This window comes from Podarcis melisellensis (genome assembly GCF_964234715.1).
Source record: "Podarcis melisellensis genome assembly, chromosome: 6".
NCBI lineage: Eukaryota > Metazoa > Chordata > Lepidosauria > Squamata > Lacertidae > Podarcis > Podarcis melisellensis.
The window spans coordinates 55,708,779-55,733,431 of record NC_138538.1 but is presented as its reverse complement, the minus strand read 5'-3'; the positions used below and the strand labels follow the sequence as shown (position 1 = coordinate 55,733,431).

General features: G+C 42.9%; 1 protein-coding gene across 5 annotated transcripts; it reads right to left on the bottom strand.

The window, feature by feature from the left end:
* Positions 1–1,267: 1,267 nt before the first annotated feature.
* On the bottom strand, positions 1,268–23,472 carry PODN (podocan). Of its 5 annotated transcripts, none has more exons than XM_081915286.1 (12): positions 23,330–23,472; positions 22,321–22,479; positions 19,433–19,701; positions 18,297–18,390; positions 15,937–16,001; positions 13,011–13,120; positions 11,876–12,032; positions 10,865–10,980; positions 8,991–9,648; positions 4,864–5,012; positions 3,335–3,555; positions 1,268–1,944 (listed from the first exon to the last, which is right to left on the bottom strand). In XM_081915286.1, exons 3-11 carry the CDS (start codon positions 19,694–19,696, stop codon positions 3,372–3,374), a joined length of 1,797 nt encoding a protein of 598 aa, XP_081771412.1. In that variant the 5' UTR covers positions 19,697–19,701; positions 22,321–22,479; positions 23,330–23,472; the 3' UTR covers positions 1,268–1,944; positions 3,335–3,371. The 5 variants fall into 5 exon arrangements, with proteins under 5 accessions (XP_081771412.1, XP_081771411.1, XP_081771414.1 ...); XM_081915285.1 differs by having other exon boundaries at positions 22,321–22,548; positions 23,330–23,416; XM_081915288.1 differs by lacking the exon at positions 22,321–22,479 and having other exon boundaries at positions 23,330–23,411.
* Between the last annotated feature and the right edge of the window lie 1,181 nt (positions 23,473–24,653).

The window sequence follows — 24,653 nt, the reverse complement described above, 5'->3', positions numbered from 1 at the left end:
ATTTTACTACTGAGCTGAAATATAGCACAGGAGCAGCTAACATGCTGTCCTCCAGATGTTTTGGGCCACAATTCCCATAATCTGTGACCATGAGCATCAAAATTTTGAAATAGTGCACTGGTGGTATCACTGAAACTCATCAAAATGAAACTTTGCACCCACATTCTACCCTGCCCTTCAGAGATTGCAAGTGGCTCTGTAGTTGCAAGCAGATATTACATTTCCTAAAGAAAATATTACAGTTAAAGGGTTAAGAAACATGAGGCGTCCCTACAACAGAAACACCCCCCTCCCCCCTCCCCATATCCTTTGGTCAATTGAGTAACAGCTGCATTTGCATTGTGCAATAACATGATCATTTGGAGAGGCCCAGGTTGGGAAGGAAGTAGCTGGCCATCCTAAAGTCAAGATTTATTGGCAAGGTTGGTTGGCACAGATTTTTATCAGGTGTTTTCCCTGCTGGTCTACAGTTAGAAACTTCTCTTTCTGGATTTCAAATACTCCTCTTGCTCCAAGCTCTTTGCTAAGCCCCAACAGAAACAGTGCTGCTTATCCACTAGTCAAGAGATGTAAAAAGCTAAACTGTGTTTGGGAAGGAGGGGGAAAACACACACACACACACACACACACGAAATTGTGCACAGGAACTTCAAATAAGGTTGTGAGCGGTAAAAAGAAATAACTCTCCACTGTAAAATCAGATTTCCACAGTTAAAGTCACATGCACATTCAACTCACATTTAAACCCCATGACTTTCCCCAAAGGATCCTGTAGTTCTCTTAAGGCTGCTGGGAACTGTTGCCTGGTGAAGGGGAAATTACAGTTCCCAGGATTCTATGGGGCAAGTCACGGGCTTTGAATGTGCTCTGCATGGATGGTGTGGATCTACCCGTTTGTTAGACAACCTGAACAAGCTAACGTAAGACATGATTTGTCAACAAACACTGTTTCTCAGTGTGTGCCCATGTGTGGAAGCTGAGAACCCAAATGAGAAGAGCCATCAAAGACAATATTTCTTAAAGAAAAAGTAGGGAGAGGTAGATTCCAAAAATGTACTTGAGGATCCACTTCTCTTTATCCTATATTTGTACAGTGTTGTTGTGACCCGCCTTAGGCCAGACTGTAATCCAGTGGTAGGTCCCGACCCACTAACTGAAGACCAATAAAGTTGGTTAGATGGACCAACTTTATATGTCCATATAATTTCCTTTGTCCAAGGGATATTAGCAACCACCCAGCACCCACACACACAAAGGAACAAATCTCTCAAAGGCAAAAATATATTTTAATTTTCACAAAACATAATAATTTGATATTTTAAACCTTCATAAAGGTGGATGCATATTGCAGGCTTTGGGAATGGGGATAAATTATATATGGGATCCAGCCGTAATAGGATTTCTTTCTTAATCCAAATATACATACTGAACTGAACCAAAAAAGGGGACAGAAATGTCCAGTGTGGTAAGTCAGTCTTATTGCCATCTGATGGTTCGGAGATGCTTCAGGTTGTTCTACGAAACAAAACCACACGGGATGCTCTCCCTTCTCCCATCACTGAGTGCAGTGGTTCATTGAAATGCAGTGACACTGAAACACTGTTTGAGGGAACTTGCTTTAAAGAGTTTCGCTTTCATTTGCATAGGAAAACTGTGAGAGAAGTGAAAGAAGGGGAACAAAAGCCAGCTTTTGAAAATTCCCCCAGAATCCCTGATGATCCAGAAAGTACTTGGACAAGATGAAATATAAGACATGGGGTGGCACTTGGGGGTCTCCCCCCAACATGAGCAGACTCTCTTCAGCTGGCCTGGCCAAGCACCATCACATGAGCCAACCGCCTGCATGAAATTCATTGCACTGTTTGCTCTCTGTATATCTATGGAGATACAGATATATATAGATACATAAACACAGGGATGCATGCCGCTTTGCTGAAGGAGTTCCTGAAAAACATGAGAATCAAAATTTTAATCATGTATTTGTTGCATGTTCATCCCAGCTCATTATTCATTTATTTTTATCCCAGTTCGTAACGCTGGCAGCTACCTTCCAAAATGCAGTCAAGAACTTAAGCAAAGAATCAGAACTCAAGGCAGAAATGTAGTCGTTTAGATTTTATAAAGCCTGCTCTATCCAGTTATCCGGGACACGAGTGGCGCTGTGGGTTAAACCACAGAGCCTAGGACTTGCCGATCAGAAGGTTGGCGGTTCAAATCCCCATGACGGGGTGAGCTCCCGTTGCTCGGTCCCTGCTCCTGCCAACCTAGCAGTTCAAAAGCACATCAAAGTGCAAGTAGATAAATAGGTACCGCTCCAGCGGGAAGGTAAACGGTGTTTCCGTGCGCTGCTCTGGCTCGCCAGAAGCAGCTTAGTCATGCTGGCCACATGACCCAGAAGCTGTACACCAGCTCCATAAAGCGAGATGAGCGCCGCAACCCCAGAGTCAGTCACGACTGGACCTAATGGTCAGGGGTCCCTTTACCTTTACCCAGATATCCAAGGTGGTTAGTAACAAGGAAATCAGAAGCAAAGGACTTAAGAATCTCATTTAAAATAAAAGCTTGAATAAATACAAGTCTTCCAAATAATTCCCCGACTCGGGCTTTTACAGGCCTTTGGAAAAAAGAAGTGTTAAAAACTGGGAAAGGACTATAGCTTAGTGGTAGAGCACTTGCATGCCCAAAGGCTCAGGCTGAATTCCTGACATCTCCAGCTATATGCCAGAGAAACTCCTTTCAAAAATACTGGAGAGCTGCTGCCAATCAGTGTAGACAGCACTGAGCTAGATGGACCAAAGGTTCATTTGATTCAGGAGACCACAGCTTCTTACATTTTATGCTGCACAGCAGCCACAGAAATACCTCTTTATGTGCCGTTGCAAGTATGGCCAGTACATAGAGACAGCCACAGAGAGGCTGTTTTCTATGCTCCCAGGACACACGCATATAGGAATAATGCTATCCCACAGTGGTTATGCACTGAAAGTACACCTGAGCTACAGGATCAGGAATGAAAACTGATGTAACTACAGCAAACATACAAGCACCATGTGTGAGTTAACTGTGCCATTCCAGAAAGCCACAAGGGATTAGGCATTACTGCTGGGGCACATATTGCTATCCCTATGCAACACTTGGTCACCTGGTGATGTATCCACTTCTGTCATTGTACCAGCACACATTCATGCACCTACATATATATTTATCTGTCAACCCAACCACTAACAGAATTGGGTCACAAATATTATTTTGTGTACAGGCTGGGGGTGCCATAGAAAAGCAGGTTGTGTAAAGAGACAGTATAACTAGAAAAGCATTGAAAGTAATTTTCTACCATGTGATACACTTGGTTCAATCGAAGTTTATCTTCATTATTCTTCGACCTCCTGTTCTTCCTCTTCCTCTTCCTCCTCCTCTTCCATTTCCTCCTCCGAATGGTCCCTATTCTTCAAAGGGTCGCTGAATTCAAAGTTTCCTTCTATGTCCAACACCTGTAGATGTTTCAGCCTCTGGAATGTGCTTTCTTTTACTGCATTGAATGCAATCTTGTTAAACCTTGAAGATAAAAAGAGAGAGTAGGAACTTAACCCCAGGGTTGCAAATAGGGCTCTCTCCAGAGGCTGGATTCAACTAAGTAGTCCCATTAGCCGGAGCCAGTGCAAGTGCTCCTGTTTGTACAATTCCCCTCACCCCCAAGTCCCCTCAATCAGCTGTGGGGACGTCAGGAGAACCACCAGGAAAACACATGCAGGAGGAGTGAGGGGGGAGGTTGTTCCATCATAATCAAACTGTTATTAACCCAAAGATTTACCAGTAGATCCCAATCCACCTTCTGGACAATCCATCTAGTCTCCTAGACGGACAAAATGAAGTATTTCCTCACATACTGCATAGCTAAATGATGGAACTCACTTTCACAAAATTTAGTGATGGCTCCCAACTTGGTTGACTAGTCATGATTCAGAATGCATCTTGATACCAGTTGCTGCAGAACATGATTAGGGACGCGGGTGGCACTGTGGGTTAAGTCACAGAGCCTAGGTCTTGCCAATCAGAAGGTCGGCGGTTTGAATCCCTGCAATTGGGTGAGCTCCCATTGCTCGGTCCCTGCTCCTGCCAATCTAGCAGTTCGAAAGCACGTCAAAGTGCAAGTAGATAAATACGTACCACTCCAGTGGGAAGGTAAACAGTGTTTCCATGCGCTGCTCTGGTTCGCCAGAAGCAGCATAGTCATGCTGGCCACATGACCCGGAAGCTGTACGCTGGCTACCTCGACCAATAAAGCGAGATGAGTGCCGCAACCCCAGAGTCGGTCATGCCTGGACCTATATGGTCAGGGGTCCCTTTACCTTTACCTATGATTCAGAGAATGCTATCATGCTCATGTTCTGCTTATAGGCTTCCCATAGGCATCTAGTTGGCCACTTCTGAAAGCACGATGCTGGGCTAGATCGAATTTTGGTCTGATCCAGTAGAACTCTCCTTATGTTCACATCTGGATTAGCAAAAGTAATCTGAATGTTTGGATCGTTGGTCATTTGTACTCTGGTTACCTGCAAAGGGCTATGGCCAGAATTCAACAATCACACAGCTAGGTTCTGCATGACCAAGAGGGCTTTAGACTTCTTGAATTGCATCCCCTCATGCCACATAATCAACTGCTTATAAAACAGAGGAGACTCTTAATGATAATTTTAGATACAACACTGAGTGGGTGGTATGCCGTTGTTCAATTTAACATGCAACAAATCCCACCAGGCCTGTCTAAACACTTTAGGTGTTCCAAAGAAGAGTTTTCTCAGCCTTGCCCTTGACTGGATGCATCTCGGTCAGGCAGGGGAACCTTTCTTCTGGACTACAAACCTGAGATAAATTCCCTTTATGTTGGGTGTGGATTCAAAGGCATCCTCTGGCACTGTGGTAATCTTGTTGTTCTGGAGGTACAAATACTCTAGAGATTCTGGCAAATCAGATGGAATAGAAGTAAGCTGATTGCCAGCTATGTCTAATATCTGAAAGGAAAAACAGAGAGCACAACATTGGTTGAAAGTAATTAATGGAAATCAGTTTGCTTTGAAACGGGCTAGATTGATTATACTGTACAAAAATGTTGATTACCTAGGCACTTGAAATTTGTGTAAGCAAGGGTACAACTGGTGGAACTCTTTATGCAGGTTCTGCCAACACGCACAGGGTCTGGAACATAACCCCCATGCAAAACAAGCATTGTGTGTATTGTTTTGGAAAGCACAAATTAGGTAAGGTTGCCTTTAAGTGTGAACTGAAATGGATTTCTCCCCTATTCCTAGGGAAGTCTCTCATCCTAGTCAATTACCCTTCCTTTTGGCCCACCTAATGTTGGACATTTGTATTGAAATGTGGCCATAGCAACAAGTGAGCAGCAGCCCCAGCTTCCCTCCTTGGTTGCCTCTGCATCAGCTTTCTTCCTCTTGGCCCATTTCCTGTAGCTTTGCTCTGACAGCCTGGCCAGCTGAACAGTAACAGCTGCAGCTGCTGTTGAATCTGCAGCACGCACAACAGTGTTTGGCATTTGATGCTCAGAATTCTGAGAATTCTCAGAATTCTGGACACGTGATTAGGGCACGGGGAAGAGAATGGCCTAGTGACTTGTGACTTCAAACTATGCATTTGAAGTTTGATTGCTCCTACTGTGGACTTGGAGGGCTTTTCGCCAGGCAAAAACTTGAATATTCTCCAAACACAGATACAGTGGTACGTCAGGTTACAGACGCTTCAGGTTACAGACGCTTCAGGTTACAGACTCCACTAACCCAGAAATAGTACCTCGGGTTAAGAACTTTGCTTCAGGATGAGAACAGAAATCGTGCTCCAGTGGCGCGGCAGCAGCAGGAGGTCCCATTAGATAAAGTGGTGCTTCAGGTTAAGAACAGTTTCAGGTTAAGAACGGACCTCCGGAACGAATTAAGTTCTTAACCAGAGGTACCACTGTACTAACCTCCTGAGTGAACTGTCTCACAGTAACCTCTCCAGCCTGGGCCAGTGAAGTCGTTCATGAAGAGCACAATTCACATACTTGCATGAAGCATTTTTACAGAGAAACAAATGTTATTATAGAAGAAAACACTTGTTTACTTGCAAGTAAGTCTAAGTCTGCGTATACACCATACATTTAAAGTCCATGACTTCCCCTAAAGAATCCTGGGAACTGTAGTTTGCTAAGGTGGGGAGGAGGGAAAGGAATTGCAGCTCTGTGAGGTGTAGAGATGGTGGCGAAATGTGCTACAAGTGGGCTGAGGACTCAACCAGCCCAGAGTTTGCTTACTTTCTATCTTTGTGAAGTGGTCTTGCTTTCAGTGACTTCCTGCAGATTGTCTCAATATCAGATGTATTTTTATTTTTAGACTATTGTTAACATTATTACATCTTTTCTTATATTTTTAGTCAGCTACCACCACCGTCAAAGTTTGATCTTAACTGTCTGCTAAGTGGGTACAGCTGAAATGTGTATTCACTTTAACTTCTGCCTCATTGATTGACTGTTGAGGTGATGACGTTAGCCATTAGCCAACATTAACATTGATCGTATGGTAATTCAACTCCAATGAACTTACATCATAGGCTATGCAAGGTTCAAGTTAATATAAAATTTATGATGAACATCAGGAATTAAATGAATATCCAATGTGTGTGTGCGTGTTTATGTATATATTAATAAGAAAAAAGGAACAGCCCATGGGGAGATAATTCCACCTAGCAAGCTGAAATGTTTGCGCTGACATAATGATTTACACATAGAGCAATGCTGAATTCCTCCCAGGCTGGTTTTCTTCAGGACTGGTGATGTTAAATGATTGTGATCATGAAAAATCCACCCTCAGTCTGGGAAAGTGTCAAGTGAGCAGATCTTTGGGGGCTTAAATTGCTCCTGTTCTTAGAACAAGCGTCATTCTTTAAACGGTGTCATTGTCTGTCTTCTCAGAAATTTATTAAACAAACAATTCCCCCCCTCCTAACCCTATGGGTATAGGCAAAGCAAAGCTCTGCAAAAGGCAGTGCTCCAATTCCCCCCAATTCCTACAGGGCCTTACTCAAAAGAAAATGAGCTAAATATTAAATTCATATAATTAAAGGATTCTGCCTTGCTGAAGAACATTCCAGACTGGAATCAGCAGACTGGAGAAGCAGCCAGAAGTTCAAGCTCTCACACAAAGATTACTCAATATATTTGGCTTTGGAGAAACAGAGCTGGAAATCACGCAAAAACATCTTTCTATGAAAAACTAGTTCAGCCAGTTTCTGGCTAAATATGCCACTTGGGCACTTTTGCTTTTTGGTCCCAACTGGAGCCAAGAAAAGCAGAGTTGTTTAAAAGGCAAAATAAATAACAATAAAACCCATGGTTGACACCTAAACCCATATTCATTAACTTACTGTTTCTCACCTGTCTCATCTGGCAGGGGTGGGGGTGGGGCAGTGTAATAATCTGCATCTTCAATAACCACTAACTTTTTAATATAGATTGCAAGACCACAAAGTTGTGTGTGTGTGTGTGTGTGTGTGTGTGTGTGTTTTAATGAACTACAGAGCCTAGCATGTGAGCCATTTTAACATATGCCCTCCTCTCTACCGTTTTAACCAAAGTTACAGACAATGCTTCCCCAAAAAAGCTCAGGTTCAGAATCTGGGGGGTCTCCAGGAGAGTTTAATGGCTGTGAAGAAGCCACCAAGAATGTATTTTCATATAACTCTGGTTCTCTAAACTTTATGCCAGTAGGACCTTCTCAATAGATCTTTATGGAAGAGCAACATAAGAAATCTGTGCAGATGCTGGAGTCTTCCATTGACCATCCTGTCTCAGGAAACCAGTAAGTTCTAGAGCTGAGCTTAAATATCTCTGAAGACACCTTTTCCTGAGAAAACTTCTGATATTTTTCTTCTTTTCATATCTGGAAACAGCTCTACAGGCTTGTCATCTGAGTGAAAAGTAGAGATGTAAGGAGGCAGTGACTTCTGTCCCATCCTGGGTTCATTGCAGTCAGCACTGTTTCCTTTGCACTACAGTTCAGCTTTCACTAAACTCTATGTTATTATTTGTCTCACTATCTGCTGTGGCCGAAACTTAGGAAATTAATTACATAATTAATTTAAATGCATTTCATTGGAAGGTAAATGACAAACACTATACAGCAAATAATGTAATTATGTACGTAACATTTGTGTACAGAAAAACCCAATGACACTGAACACTGCTCATATTCACTTACGTGATTTCTGTTTCTAACCTCTAATGAACATGCAAACTGTGGGGATTTCCACTCTTGTTTCTGATGGAATTCTCCAACATCCCATCTGAAAACCAACTTCCAAAACATATAGCTTTTCTGCACCAATACTATGCCATCCTGGTAGAATTTCTTACATCTGTAACTAGCCCATTTGGACCAATCTTCAGATCAGAGGAGATAAATATTTCCCAGTTCCCTGCTTCCATTTCCTTGAGTTTTACACACAGTGTTCACTCTGATCCAGAGATTCACAATCTTAGCTGAAAACTGTGTACTTCTGCAAATGAAGTCCATTACCTCAAACCAATTTCAAATTTAAATTATTACACTTGAAAACTCATTTGCATGTACTGTTAATCATATAATTGCTAGTCTCATAAATCAAACTGGAGGCCTTGAAAATCTCTCTTTGAAATGCTATTGTACAACACCAACTGTTTGTCTCTTTATAATTCTTGCCACCCATTTTTTTGCATCTCAACACACCTATGCCCCCCGCCTTTGCCTTTATGTACTGCCCTTAGATCTTGCCCCAAACCTCCAGATTCTGTGGTGAAATAACACAACATTCTACTTCCTTTTCTTTTCATAGTAAGTATACTTGCATAATTCCTTCTGTTTGCAAAATCTATTTCAATTACGGAAGTTGGATTTCTTTGCTGACTTTTTTCTGTGTTTATATCTAAATGAAAGAGTCACACAATATCAGTGATATGCTTGTACCTTGAGACCGGTGAGATCCTGCCACGACCCACTGTATATTGAACCGACTTTCAATTTGTTGTTGCTCAAATACAGCTCCTGCAGCTTTGACATCCCAGATAATGTGCGCCTGGGAATAGAGCTGATCTCGTTCACTTTCAGTTTCAGGCTTAGCAGGTTCTTCGGGAAGCCGTAAGGCATGGTATGGAGATTATTGCCTGAAAGATCCAAAGATTTCAGTAGCCTCAGCTTACGGAAAGCTTCCCGATGAATTTGTGAGCTGGTGATCTTATTGTAACTAAGGTTTAGCTCCTCCATAAAATAAGTGGTAGCAAAATCATTTCTGTTAATTTCTGATATCTGGTTGTGAAGAATCATAAGAGTTTTAACCCGTCTGGGCAGCCCACTGGGGATCTTCTCCAGCTGGTTGTTGTACAAGTGGACTGTGTGTAACTTCTTCAGGCCATGGAAAGCCTGAGGGTGGATCCCCCGTGCCTTCAACTTGTTATTGTGAAGCAGAAGGTATTCCAGGTTCTTGATCTGGGTCAAGACATCCCTGCCTATTGACTTAATTGCATTCTTCTCTAGGTGGAGAAGGACGATGTTTCGAGGTAAGCCACTTGGGATCTGGGAAAGGTTATTGCTGGACAAATCCAGGTACTCAAGGCTCGAAAGTTTCCTTGGAAGAAAAAGGGGTGAAATGAATGTTCTTAGTTAAACATTTTTTTAAAAAAATGAATTGAAATCTATAAAGTGGGGTGAGAAACTTGTGCCCTTCCAGCTGTTGCTGGGCTCCATCTCTCACCATCCTTGACCTTTTAGTTTTAGGCAAGCTTGCTGGGGTTGATGTAAGATGGGGTCTAACAATATCAGAAGCAAGATTAGCCAATTGTTGGGTTCCATCAGCCCCAGATAGCATGGCCAACAGTCGGGAATGATGGGCGTTGTAATCCAACAACATCTGGAGAATATCACTTTGGCTACTCCTGATCTGGGGTACAAACATGATCCCTACCCTTTGTATAAATCTATTGAGCCTCTTGCTCTATATTTCCTACCCACTGAGCTTGCAAATCATTGTCGCACCAAGGATCCTACCTTACATCGCTGCTTAAATTTGTCACACCCATTACTGTTCCAATACTGGAAGTGAGACAGCTATGAAAAAAATCTTCAAGCAGCTAGAACATGGAGAGGGGGAGGCAAGGAGGGAAGGTGAGTTTTGCTCATATCTTCCACATGTTCCATTTAATGATAAAACTAGACCCACCTCCACTTTATAGCCTAACCTAACAACTTAGTAGCTTTTCATTTGAACTTAAGTGTTCTGCAAAAACATTTGTGCTCCCTCCTCTAACTACTCATATGATCTACTGAAAGACCTCCATAGTCATTAAGCCATAGTTTCCCTTTATATCCCAGTCAGGAAACTGTGGTTTAATCGTCAACTCTAAACTAGGAAACAAAATCAGAGTTTGATTCTGGGTGCTTGGAAGCATAGAGTGTGGGATTATTTTCCAAGCTTTGCATTGGCTCAGAAAATGAACAGTTGTTTTCAGAGATAACTTAATCGATTTCTGAGTCAATTCAATTGCAGTGTCTAACAAAAATAGAGGGAAAGTTATTCTCATATGCAGCCCTGTTTTGGTTATTTTAAAAAAAAGCGTCAATGATCACATATTGATAATAACGTTGTGCGTGCCAGCACAAAATGGATACCATGGGCAGCAAAGAAATAAGAGGTGGCAGTACTCCATAATATCACAAAAAACACAGCTTATAGGAGATTGGATGTGTTGTAATTGTTCTTAATGTGTTGACAAATTATTAACAAAGTAGAATAGCTGTAAGGCAACATGTGGCTGGCATCCACTAAAGAAAATCAACAGGCTCACCAAAAGGTTTCATTGTCCATGCCCTCATTTGTCAGTTTGTTGTTCTGCAAATACAGCTCTCGAAGTCCTGAAAGCTCACTAAACGCTCCTTTAGGAATCTTCTCCAATTTGTTGTTCTGCCATAAGAAACACAGGAAGTAGATTATGAGTTTGTTCATCCTAACATCATAGTCCTCAAAGTACAGGGTGGACATCTCTGAGGTGGTACAGTGATATTAGAGTTGCCAAAAACAGTTTTCTGCAGCTAACAAATGCCTGGATAAATAGAAATGTTTTCAAATTCCTTCTGAAAATTAATAATGATGGAGACAGATGCACCTCACTAGGGAGGGCATTCCACAACTGGGAAAACACCACTGAAAAAGCCCTGTTACAGGTCAGCGTCAACTGGGCAGCCTCTAGTGGCGGTACTACCAGCAAGGCCTTCTCTGCCAGTTGTAGGGTCTGAGGTGGTTGGTATTGGGAAAGGTGCTATTTTAGCTACTTGGGTCCCAAGCAATTTGTGGAAGTTGATGATGATGAAGATGATTTATATGCTAGTACTGACCCCTTGATTTTGGCCAGTACAGTGCTTTCAGGACCTGTGTCACATGGTCCCATTGAGGTACCCCACTTTCCAGCATAGCAACTGCATTCCACGCTAGCTGACAGCTACTAGCTGCAGCCTCTAGACAGCCTTCAAGGGTAGCCCCATGTAAAGTGCATAAAGTAGTCAAAGCAGGTCACTAGATTGTGCACAGCTGAGGCCAGGCTATGCCAGTCCAGGAATGGCTGTAGCCGGCAAACAAGCCTACACTGGGCATAAGCACTTCTAGCCACAGAATACCTCAGATACTCTTGGGCAGAGAGCACAACCCACAAACATGATAGACAGAAAAACAGACCGACAGCTAGACAGACATGTGGTGATTTCAAAGGAATCAGATTTACAAAGTGTGAGTTCCTGCTATGTGAAGAAACATAATCCCATCCCCAAGGAGAAGAACTACTGTAATAGAATTGTCATTTTACCTTTAGATGTAGTTTATACAGTGCTGATGGTAAATTCTTTGGAACGTATTTTAAGAAATTGCTGGACATGATCAAGACCTCCACATTATCAGAACCATTGAACATGCTTTCTGGTAACCCAGCATCTTCCAGTTTATTGTTGTGAAGGTACACTGACCTACCGGAAAGGGAAATAGACTAAGTTAGGAATAAGTACAGATATAGCTACTTGGTTTTGTTTCATAAAGTTTTCTGAAAATGACCTCTAAAAACTGTTGATCAGGAGCTCCTCCTCACCTAGTTGAGCCTTGGGATCAATTGTGAGGGTGCAGATGGGAAACCTAGGGGGGCTGGGCTGAGCCCCCAGGTCATGTTGCCTGCCCTTGCCTTGAATACAGGCTGATGACTGCTACCCATTGCCATCCTTTTGAATGAGGGGCTACTAACCCACCCTGGTTGTTGGAGTACTGAGAGCCCTGAGACCTCCTAAGGAGCCACTCATTGCTTTTCATTATGATCCACTAGTTTTATTCCTTCAGATCCTGAACCTTAAAGACTACATAAGACTGAAGCTCTGATACTCACCTAGTTTTTTCCCCAATAGAAAGCTTTACCACCACCCCTAAACCAAACTCCCTAAACAGAAGGTAACCTCAACTATAAATTGTGGAGGAGAATTCTGTATCAGAGTTCATTACTGGATAGAGAAAATGCGGTCCTCCAAATGTTGTACCCATCAGCCTCAGCCAGCATGGCCAATGATCAGGCATGATGTGTGCTACAGACCAACAAATGCTGGGCCACATACCTGATCTATGTAGTCTTCCTTATTCTTATTTATGAAGTATTCACTAGCAAATCTTTGAGGGGTGATGTTGGGAACCTCCACTCCTGAACAAACCGACCACAAAACCAATGAAATGAATTTCTGTTACAGTATTCTGAGACACTTTCCAGCCCAATTGCTATTTGCATGCAAACGACATCCAACAGAAGCCACCAGAATTAATTCGTCTTCAAAGATAAACAATTCTCTTCCTCTGGCTACAAGTTGTAGGCCGCAAGTGGTTTTTACTAAACAATTGCTTCCCCCATCTGCCACAGAAGCAGTGTGACATTCTTCCTCTTACAGTTGCCTCTTAACCCCTCTGTTTACCTCAGGTTTGGCTTCTGTCCGAATGTGAGCTCATAAATCTTAGTGAGATTATTGGCTGCAAAATCAGCACTGATCAAGGTCCTCGGGAGGCATTTCGGAGCCGCCGTGAGCTGGAAAACAAAATATGGTGCCAGAAGAGGATATTGTGGTCTGAGACACAAGGCTTCAAACCGCCACCATTGCCAGTTTTGCAACAAAAGATTATCAGGCTATTTGTTTCAATGCAGAAACCTAACAAGGTCAAGCTCCGAAAAGTGGAGCTCCCTCACAGCAGTGAGGATTTCTGTCTTCCTCACAAATATAAGTAAACACTGTAGGAAACAGTTAATTTTTTTGTTTCAGCATCCCTGGAAGGAGTTTTGTTTGTATTGAGACATATTTTGTTTTCTTAATATTGGGGGGAAATAGTGGATTCAGAGAGTAAATAAATGTTATGCTACGTTTATAATCCTTTCAAGAAATAGTTCAGTGGCCTTTCCTGGAAAAATCTCATGAGAAAACAAGAGTATATGACAGGCTCCCCCTCTGAGTTTTCATCAAATTTCTGAAGGGTACTTCTTCTCACGCTATCTTTGAAAGACACGGGTTTTACTTTGTGAGCTGTAACCTTGTCTGCAGGCATGTTGGATTGTAATGGACAAACTATGAATATATTATTCAATATTTATTTAGTGTCTGTTGGAAGCTGAGCATTGTACAGAACAGAGGAAAAACATTGTAAAAGAAAATTATTCAGAGAGAATATGCTTTTAATACAAATTTGCTTGTGGAAAATTTAAATGTGTGCTCTTCTAATGTGGTTTATTTTCAAAATTCCTACTTATGAATCCTGTTAGTTTTAAGATTTTAGTACCATACTGCATTTGACAAGGTGATTGCTTAATAACATTGCCAATAACACAAGGTTGGGGAACTGGATCTGAATTGCTTTAAGTTTTAACATATATTATCAACAGGAAAGACCCAATAAAAATAAATAAATTAACAATGAGTTTGGAAATTAAATTCTGGAGATTCAAATTGCAAATGTGTGTACAATATTCCCACTATTTTTTTTTTACGTTCAGCTTATGTAACTTTTAATGTTTTGCTTTCACAGCCAAAACGGTACTACCAAAAAAATGTATCAACAGGCTCAGTGAAGCTCCAAGGTTCACAGAAGTACAAAAGCAATTTCAAAGGGGGGGACCCCTGAGGTGAGGGTGATTCACCCCAAACAGTCCAATGAAGGCTGAATATGCTCAGTTTCCACAGAATGCTGGTTGACATTTTGGGACAGAAATGGAATCCAGGAGAAGGGCATGGCAGGCTGCCTGGCATCCCAACCAGAAACACTCCACGCTGCAACATTTTGTTGCAGGTCCCACTTCTAATACTGTTTCAGAAGTTACATTTTCTCAGATGAATTTTAGATTTCCTGCTACAGAGATTTTTATTTCCATTTGGCATAGGTATATATATTATCGTCAAGCCTTATATGTGGTATTCTAGTCAAAGTTGCCAAGCACATAACAGTACATGATCCTCATGAAAGCACCCTGTCTCCAGTATATCCTTGCCCTCATGCTAAGTATGGGCCTTGGCTTTACTGCACTGTTTACTTCAGTGTCCTGGTTCTCAGTATGTTCACCGTGGTTCTGAATATATAAAGCCACCAAGCTATGTTTGCATGTGTATACCATCTTCAAAGTTTTGCTTCTATTATTCAGATACAATTTTCTTCTGCAGCAGGAACAGGGAGGTTAATGGCCATTTTATCACATAGAGCTGGGTGAGGGGGTGTGTGGAATTGGACAGAAACGTTCTGGAATATTAGTCACAGCCTGGCTCGTGTTCTTCTTTTATGCAGCTGTTCACTGCCAAAACTGTTACATGGAAAATTGCTGTAAATGGGAGGAAAGGACATGATGTTACTGGAGAAGCAGTTTGATACTGCACCTAACCCACAACAGGGTAAACTCATTTGAAAGAGTTGGTGGAGTCAGTGCAGTTTCCTTTGATACGATGACCACTCAGATTGTCAATGATCAGCTACTGCTACACCAATACAGTCGGTGCTGTGGAAAATGGAAGTTTCAATGGCCACAGCTATGGAACACCATGAAACTGTTTACTGCTGTCTGTCTGTAGCACGTCACGGTCCCTACTGCATCTTTAAAGTTCTAACACTCTAAGCCAAAAGAATACAGTTGAAAAGCAAGCCACTGTCAAACTACTCTTTAGTTATGAAGAAAGGGATGATTCGGTCTCTTTCAACTCATGTCTGTTTCACAGGTGCTTTTTCATAATCAGTTCTGTCTTGTTTCTGAATTCATCTACATTTCTAACTTTAAAACATGTGAATTTAAATAAGTATTTTTCAACATATTTTCTCACAAAATATTCATTTCCAAATGTATTTTGTTCTGAAATGGGCATTTCATAAGTTTTATATGTTTTTCAAGCCAAGAATTGCATTGCGACATAGATAACTCTGTCCTGATTCACACATTCGTCTCTCTGGGATCAGTCAGTTCATGCAAAGAATGAATTCCTCAAGCAATACTAAATGAAGAAACTATGTGAAGTGTTTATCTCAACCAAGGGTGGGGAACCTCCAGCTCAGGGGCCAAATGTGACCCTCTGGGCCTCTCTGTCCAGACCCCATGCCATACCCCTCATTGATTTTGCTCCACCCACTCCTTGTGTGCTCTTGCCTGCCCAGATTGTGGCCTTGAAATGTCATCACTCTTCTTATTTGCCTGGGTGGAGATGGGGGTGTGTGGGTGTAAAACCCTGTGAATACAGTATAAGTGCAAAAGAAATATCTATTGCTCCCACCACGGTTCCCCATGAGGGAATGTGGCTCTTGGCTGAAAAGGGTTCCTGGTCCCCAGTCCTTACACACATAACCAACAGCAGCTCTTGTAAGACCACATTTGCTTACCTGATTATTGGCAAGATACAGGTAATTCAAGTTTTCCAGCTGATCAAACACTTCTTCTGGAAGTCCTTCAGATAGGAATATTTTGACAATTAGTACCCCTATGAGCAACTAAAGGATTTTAATCTATGATCATCATTCTTTCCCTTTAAAAAATGACTAGAAATATCAGGTTCGTATTTAATTTTTATCTTTACGTAAGTTGGAACCCAAAGAGATACTTTAGGCACACCCAAAGGTTTCACCATTTCCAGTGAGAATTTCTTTCGTGTTTTGAGCAGCAGGTCATTCCAGATTACAATTTGCTTTTGAAAGTCCCCTCAGTTTCAAATGTAGCTTCCTATGCAGCTCCACCCCACCCCCGCCCCAAATATAAGCCCAAAGCCCTCTTTGACACATAGAACTAGCTGTGAGCATGCTTGCATCCCAAAATAAAAACAAGTCGTTACAAAAGATGTGGATTAGACTTAGCCTTTAAGGGTCTGCAGAGTAGGCTGGTGTAGGTTAACATTTGTACTTGTGTCCATAATCAGGGTACTATTTTCTTTTTGTAGTGAAGCATTTTCAATGGATCTCTAAAGACCGACATGTACATGAAGCCCATGCTATCTGGCAATGCCTGCCCTCAGACAACCAAAGGTCTCCTATTCTCTTAAATGTGGTCTCCAGTAAAAGGCTTTTATTGAGGGTGTAGACCTGAAGTTTCTCCACCAACTGAATTTTTGGAATGTTGCTTCCTTCACGTAGAAGGAAGCAACAAGGTGCTTCCAAACATACGCTTGGACTATTACCGGTAATTGCTTTTCAGTCCCAGACTTGAACACACATAAGCACACACCTGGATTCTCCTCAAGATTTCTTAATTGCAGCAGCATAATTTGGGAAGGGGTGCGGTTAGAGTTAAGCTATAGTGTGGATGTGACCTCTGAAAATTATGTCAATCTGCTACAAATCATCCAGAGACAAAGGCAACACAAAGTGTTCCACCAGCATCCCTCTCTGCTCCTTTCCCGGCTTCCTTGTTAATTGTTTTGCCACCACTAATGAGCTGGCACCAGTGGCCATGCTATTGCCTCTGGCTCTTCCTCCCCTCGGCCTCACTCTGAAGGGCCCAGATTTCCTGCGCCATCAGAACTTTGGATAGAGATTTCTCCATCTTGCCCAGAACACCTTCTCTGAATAATCCCCGGCCCTTCCTCAGAGTAAGACAAACAGGAGAGGGAGCAGAGGTATGGCCAATGCTGCCACTGCTAAATTAGTAGCAGCAAAGCAGTTAATGAGGGAAAGAGGTGAGCAAGTGGGGGCCATGGTGGTGGCAGAGAGGGGGAAAGCAGGGAATGGCTCTGCAGAACTACATATATACAGTGTGAGTAGCTGTGTAGGCAGCCAGTAGCTGTCTGGCAAGGCCAGTGGGTGAGGGGGAGGGAGGCTGGGAATGCAAATCCACACACACACACCCATTGCCTGAGGTAACTGCCTCATTTTGTCTCAATGAGATCTTACCAGAAGTTCCCAAACCGCCTTCTGCCTACCTTAAACAACTCCACAGTCCCTGCACGTGCTCTCTCTCTCTCCCCACTTCAAACCCCTCCTCAAAACCCACTTCTTCCATGTGACCCACATCCCTTCAATCTTCATCCCCAGCTATAGGTAGAGGTAAAGGCAAAGGACCCCTGGATAGTTAAGTCCAGTCAAATTTGACTATGGGGTGAGGCACTCATCTCCACTTTCAGGCCAAGGGAGCCGGGGTTCATCCACAGACAGCTTTCCGGTCATGTGGCCAGCATAACTAAACTGCTTCTGGTGCAACAGGTCACCGTGATGAGTGTCAGAGCACATTGAAATGCCGTTTACCTTCCTGCCGCAGCAGCACCTATTTATCTTCTTGGGCTGGTATGCTTTCAAACTGCTAGGTTGGGACAGAGCAATGGGAGCTCACTACGTTGCCGGGATTCGAACTGCCGACCTTACAATCAGCAAGCCCTAGAGGCTTGGTGGTTTACACCACAGCGCCACCTGTGTTCCTTCCCAGCTACAACTGAGTTCTGAGTATACACAAAAGTATTTGCCTTCATTCTGTCTTTCCCACCCTCTTCTCTCTGTATATCTGTATGTACGTAGCTCTTTTACATATCATGCATGTGGATAGCACCAAACTTATAAAGTTCCGGAAATTAGGGCTTTACAATACTGTACTATCAAGAGTTACTTTAAGCCAAGGAAAGAGGGGATCAAATTACATTTCACTCCTCCTAGTGGGTGATATGCAGTGTTACTCATTGGTAAGCATCAACATTCCTCCTAGTCCAATGAAAGACAGCGAATCAGGAGTTAAGAGGCCAGTCTGGATTTTTGCAGCTTACCTTTGGAAGTGAGTCTATTATTTTGCAAGTTGAGTGTTTCTAGCCTGTAAAGACGTGCCAGCTCCTCTGGAAAGATTTCTTCTATCTGATTGTTCTGAAAGAAGTGAAAAGATTTATCAGGACCTCGAGGCACATGGGAACATTTCCCATTGAAACGAAAGGGCGCTTCCGAGAATCTTCACTTGGTTTTGAATGGCAGGATCGCTTCTCTCTAAAATGGACTGGTGGGATGGAGCTGTTCAGCCTTCTGCCCTGTTGATGCAGCTGCTTTGGAGCACAAGCTGCGGGGGAAAAAATGCACAAGACAGAACCAGGCAAATCATATGGGCCAGAATCAAAGAGTTGCTTTAGAGGCACCCAAGAACTTGGGCTTGCCCAGCTGATTTTTAAAAAACCGAGTATTTTCTTTTTGAAGTGCAAACACCCACGTCCTATTTCAAACTGCTTTGAAAACCCCCTCAAAAAGAGGATTGTGGGTGGCTATTATGTAAGCCCAAGCATTCCTTAAGCATGCAGACAAGTTGTGCAGTTCTTTGGATGCAGGCCATAGTGGATGTGGAAGGTTACTGAATTTTACAACGTATGTTTGTGCAGAATTTTGCATCCTGACTGATAATATAGCTCAGTGTCTGGGGGCACTTCCAGACTGAATCCTGCAGCCTGACGACAGCAACACTCACATGACGTTAAATTGAGGATGTGGAGGACTTGCACAGCAACCCCGTCTCCCCAAAAGATTGGACTTTTTGCGATAAGAAAAGTGATGGGGAAATACACTGGGAAAGGTGTGATAAGACTTGCTTTGATGCTACATTATCTAACCTCCTGCAAATAAGTCAGAATGAATGTTCATTAAATAGCTGTCATCTCGTCTCCCTGCAAACAAACCAGGATGAATGTGCAGTAAACAGGCTATTTGGAAGCACCCTGTATGACTAGTACAATAAGCTAAGAATGCCTTAGCTCACACTGCACTCTTCCACAAATCAATATTTTCATAATACCTTTTCTTTTAGCCAGACTCGATACCTTTGCTTTAGGCCCTGCATTGTACAAACATCATTACAAACAGCTACAAGAAAACTGTGGGCCTGGTCCCACAAACAGTTTGCAGTCCATGTTTAGTTTTACAGTACCTGTAAGGAAAGGTGGCTTGTCAATTCTGGTACATCTATGGGAAATTCTTTCAACGAAAACCCTCCACAATCCACAATTCCTTCTGGATTGCAAGTGCATTTTTTAGGACAATCTGGAGCCAAAGAATTACGTTCTGGGTCGATTAGTTCTGATGAATCTTCTGGGAACTCATTGCTGTCTGCATTCTTCCGAGCTTGAATCCTGCTGGAGCTAAGTGCCAGGAGCCATAGCACAGGGAACAGGGACCCGAACTTTAAGTACATTTCCACTGAAATCAAGGAAACATTAGTGAGTTGGGGATCAGTTAATAGCAGCTCTTTTTAAAGGTAGGCTTGAACCTCTACAATGGCACAAAGGAATACGGACATCTGAAAATTCATTTACTACCAGACCCTGAAGATTAAATGCTTGGAAGTGTGGCTTAATTGCTACGTCACTGGTAAGGGACCTCCAGCCCATTGGCTCCATCATGCCTGGGGGTCGGTGGGTTCTGATTTGGCCTCTGAGGCCATTTCACCAAGCCATGCCCACCCCACCCCACCCCATCTATGACAACATACAACTGCAAAGAAACAGTCAGAAGTCTTAAAATGCACTTCTGATTGTCCCTTGGCAAGTGCAGCTTGTATTTAATGATTTTGAAATTTGACACCAAATGCAAGCCCCACTGGGATTCTTTCCACTGAGGAGCTACCAAACCATGGCGACACTCTGGAGCTTAGGAGTTTTGGAATGGGAAATCTAGTCTAGCTGATCCCAGCAGGACTTCAAGCTTTGCTTGGATCTCCTTTCTCAGTTCAGCTTTGCAGATGCCATCAGGAGTTGGGGACCTCAGGGCTGGGGTGAAAAGATTCCCCAACCTGGTGCTAAGTCACAGGTCGACATTTCTTCTCACATTTCTTCCCATTTTCTCTTCTCCTTGTATTCTTTCCTTATCAATTGACAGTGTTGCCATTCACAACAGGCCTGTTGCCTTTGTTCTCCATACTCAAGCCACAGACACGGCGTGTTGCAGCAACACACTTTGGTCTTTCAAATTTCAGCAATACCCTGTGTAAGGCCAAAATTCGGAACGCACCCCCTCACCTTCCGTTCTGCTCAATCCACATCATAGCAACACCCTGCAGCGCCCCCTAGGCTCAGAGCCCAGTGTGGCAGAACCAGTCACGCTGCCCTAAGCCTGCTTTTGTTGTGTTGCATCACCTGTTGCAGCATTGCATCCTATCTGTTCCCTTGCAATCACTCTGATCTGCATCTTTCTTGACTAGGCTACTGCATTCTTATATTTGGCCTTGCATTGCCTCACCTTGGTCCCTTCACCTGTATCCTGCACTTCGTTCCCAAAATCATTCACCTCTCATTACTCTGGCCACGTGTCCCCAACTCCTTAAATCGTTACACTAACATCCTGTCTGTTCCCAGATCCAGCACAAACTCCTTGCCCTTGCCACTGCATTATCTTTCTTTTTCACTGACATTCCTAATATATCCCTGCTGCCTGCGAGCTTTGCTCCTCCAGTTCCAACACCTGGGTGGTGCCGCCTCTTCCAATTCTTCCTTGAAACCCACCTCTTCTGTAAGTCCTTTCATACAACCTTCTGATCTCATGGCTTACTGTAACTCAGCTTGTAACTTTATCTAACCATGTGCAACAGATGGCCATCTGTCACATATGCTTTAATTGAGATTCCTGCATTGCAGGGGCTTGGACTATAGGACCCTCAGGATACCTTCCAATTCTGTGATTCTATGCCACCAAAACAATTGCATGTTACTTCCCTGTTTATTGTTTTCTCCATTTTCAGAAAGAGAGGCTTTTGCCCATAACAACTCAGTAAGCATGTGACAGAGCAAATAGTTAAACCATTGTCTGCAGAATATCCCCAAAGAGGAGGATTTTGTTCTGGCTAAGTTTCACGAACCAGATCCAAGCTGTTTGTTGTCCGCAATCCAGTTTCTATCATCAAACCTTAAATGACTTCCTTTTCTGGGACTGCAACACCCACTACTGCGTATCTTCCTGACATACTGTGTATGCTGCAACAAATTTGTAAATTTCTGAATGTGTCAGATGAGTATTTGATGGCAATTGCACTCACTTTAAAGTGGGAGCATCTCATTTGACCACAGGTGTGCTTTATTGGAGTATAAAGTCATACAAAGATTATTCAATTTTCCTTCTGGCAGAGTTTAGCCTGGTCCACACCAGTATGAAGCTAGAAGGAACCCATGCCACTGACATCAATCTGTCTTGAGCTTTTGTAGCAAGACACTACTCCGGTACCAAAGAAAAACACTTGGGATAAAAAAAACATCTGCTGGCAAGACTGACAAACCCGGCAAGCTATTCTGATTTCTTTTGCAGTTTGAAGAAAGCCTTAAGATGGGTTTCCCCCCTCCTCTTTAAGCTGTTACATAAACGTATCCTAGGTTTGTTGTCTCACTTTGGTTTTGTCTCTGAAGAGAGTCCACCAAAGTTTGGCTCAAATCCTGCGCCTGTCTCAGCAAAGTACAGCGAGAGAGATGTATAAAGTTTCTTCTGCTTAAGAAGCCAGAACATACTGGTTTTGTTTTGAGGTCCAGAATAGCATCTCTGCCTCCCAAAGCCCTGTATCTGCAGCACCGGTGGTGAATTCTGTGCCCAGCAGCGCTTGGAAGGTTCAGGGGTTGTTTTCCAGAAAAAGCAATTAGACATGCACAGTGCCTGTGGCTCTCTTGCTGTAAGGTGCTGTTACACCCTCCAATTAGCAAGTTATGCACGTTTAGGTGTGCATAATGAGTTTTAAAGCAGCCGCGGCAAAAACAAAAATCCGAGGAAGCTGTTCTCTGCCCTCCAAGTTGTCATGCTATTGTCAGAGAGTAAAAAGTGCAGAAAACAAAAACTCACCTCTGTTTAGCTGGTAGTGATGAGTGTCTGGAGAAAAGCGTTTCTCTTGTTGCCCCCCCAAAGGCTCCGCTTGCTCATGCCATGTCAATTACACACTCGAAGCGCCGAACACTTTCCCCCTTTCCCAAGTCAGATCCTTTCCAGATGTGATCAGCAGAACTAGAAAGGGAGAGGGGGGGAGAGAGGAATAGGCAACTCTCTCTCCCAAAGAGAATTTCCTGTCCTTTCCTATGCAGAGAGGAATTTTCCAAAGTCACCATATGGGAAAATGTAAGAGAAGAGAGTGGAAGAGGGGGCAGGAGGCAGAAGAGGAGGGAGAAATTAATAGCTGTACGTATTCAGTGGCTTGGACAAAGATTAAACTTCCAGTCACTTTTTATCAGCACAACTTGTAGGAATAACAAGGAAAAGGAGAAGGAGCAGCAATCTATACATGAGGCAGACAGAGCAAAGGGTTTCAAAGAGTGTGTGTTTTCTCGACAGTCCTGCCTCCTGAACTGTTTGACATTGTTGCCTGACAAATTCTGGATTCTACATTTTGGTGGTTACCCAACTTGGATTGCCTGAATAAAGTAATATTCTTGCTAGTTTTTAAGGTGTCACAATATTTTCTCTTTGTTTTTGAATTTTTAAATGGGAACAGATGTCATTCATTCATTCCTCCCATCCCTTTCCTTTGGGTTTTCAGTACACTGACAGGTCTTTATTATGTGAGACTTCAGGCAACTTGGGATTCCCCTTAGTGAGAAATTTCCCTCCTATCCTGTTTCTGCCACTTTTTCTTTGGGATACCATAATCAGCAGCAAGCACTATCTCCACATTGTCATTTTTTCCATGGGAGAGATACGTTTTCACTGTAACATAACATGGTTTGTGAGCCACAGTCACAGCGGCACTTGCAGAGACCATGCAAATTTAAATGGGAAAGAAATTTCTTTCACAGAAACGGCATGCATTAAAAGACACCATGCACTCCAAATAATTTCCCCTCTTGTAACCTTAACATACCTGTGAGAAGTCTGCAGGAAACCACTCCCCTTTGGGTTCTTGCTGGGCATCAAAAATTCCTCAGTCTTCCTTTCCCAATTCACATGAGCATTTGCTCAGACTAAAGTCTTATTGTTTCTTCTCCCTCCACCTTCCCCACCCCCAAAATCTTGGCTTACTTTAACTGGAATGGATCCACCTCTGGACCATTAAGCTATTCCCAAAAGCTGGTGAGAGGGAAGTGCATATTTGTATAAAGCAAACTGGCTGCTTGATGCAAAATGACTCAGATCTAAGGTTTATTCTGAACTCTATGACCTCAGGACCACACATGCAACAACAGTATCAGAAAATGAAAACACACACACACTATGTATGGTGAGTTTGGAGGGCAAGGAGGCCTTAAATCAGTGATGGCCAACCTCAGCCCTCCAGATGTTTTGGGACTACAACTCCCATCATCCCTAGCTAACAGGACCAGTGGTCAGGGATGATGGGAACTGTAGTCCCAAAACAGCTGGAGGGCCAAGTTTGGCCATCACTGCCTTAAATCAAAACAGGGAAACATTTGGTATAGTATAGCCTTAGCCAGTTCCCCACACCTGACAATCATACTAGTGCATGAAAAAGATGCCCTCAGTTGGCATTTGCTTTAAAAGCATTTCTCAAACTTTTTGAACCCAAGCAGCATTTTTAAGCTTCCTCTTGCCCACACCTCAATATGGGCAAACTGAGGGCTCATCCATACTTTATATTGTGCTGTTTCTAGGCACAGGTCCATGCTGCAAAGTGCTGCATCTGAGCACTTACTTTGGGAAACACGAATTGCCATTTGTTCCAATTTAGCATTAAAGAGCAGGCTTTTGTGGGGAAAGCGCCGGGGTGTGTGCTCAGACCTGTGCCTAGAAAGCGAGGAGCATAATGTAAGTGTGGAGGGAGTGGTGGCAGGGCCATTACATGATTTCTATTTTACCTCAGGCAGTAAAATGTTGTGGGCCAGCCTTGCTTCACCCTATAAGCATCTCATCTTACACAAAGTTCTAGCCCAGGCTTTAAAGGGTATAAAGATTATTCTGGGATTCTACTGTCCTTATTTTGAACAGTAAAATTTCTATCTGCTTCCTACATCCATTATTTAATACTGTGGAACCTTGGTTGTCGAACATCTCCTTAGTCGAACGTTCGAACGTTTCGGCTCTTGAATGCCAAAAACCCAGAACTGCTCCAGTTTTTGAACGATTTTCTGAAGCCGTACTTGCTATGCAGCTTCTGTTTTAAGTTTCCCTATTGTATTGAGGCTTCTGTATTGAGTTTTCGGTTTATGTTTCAGAAGTTGTACTTTCTT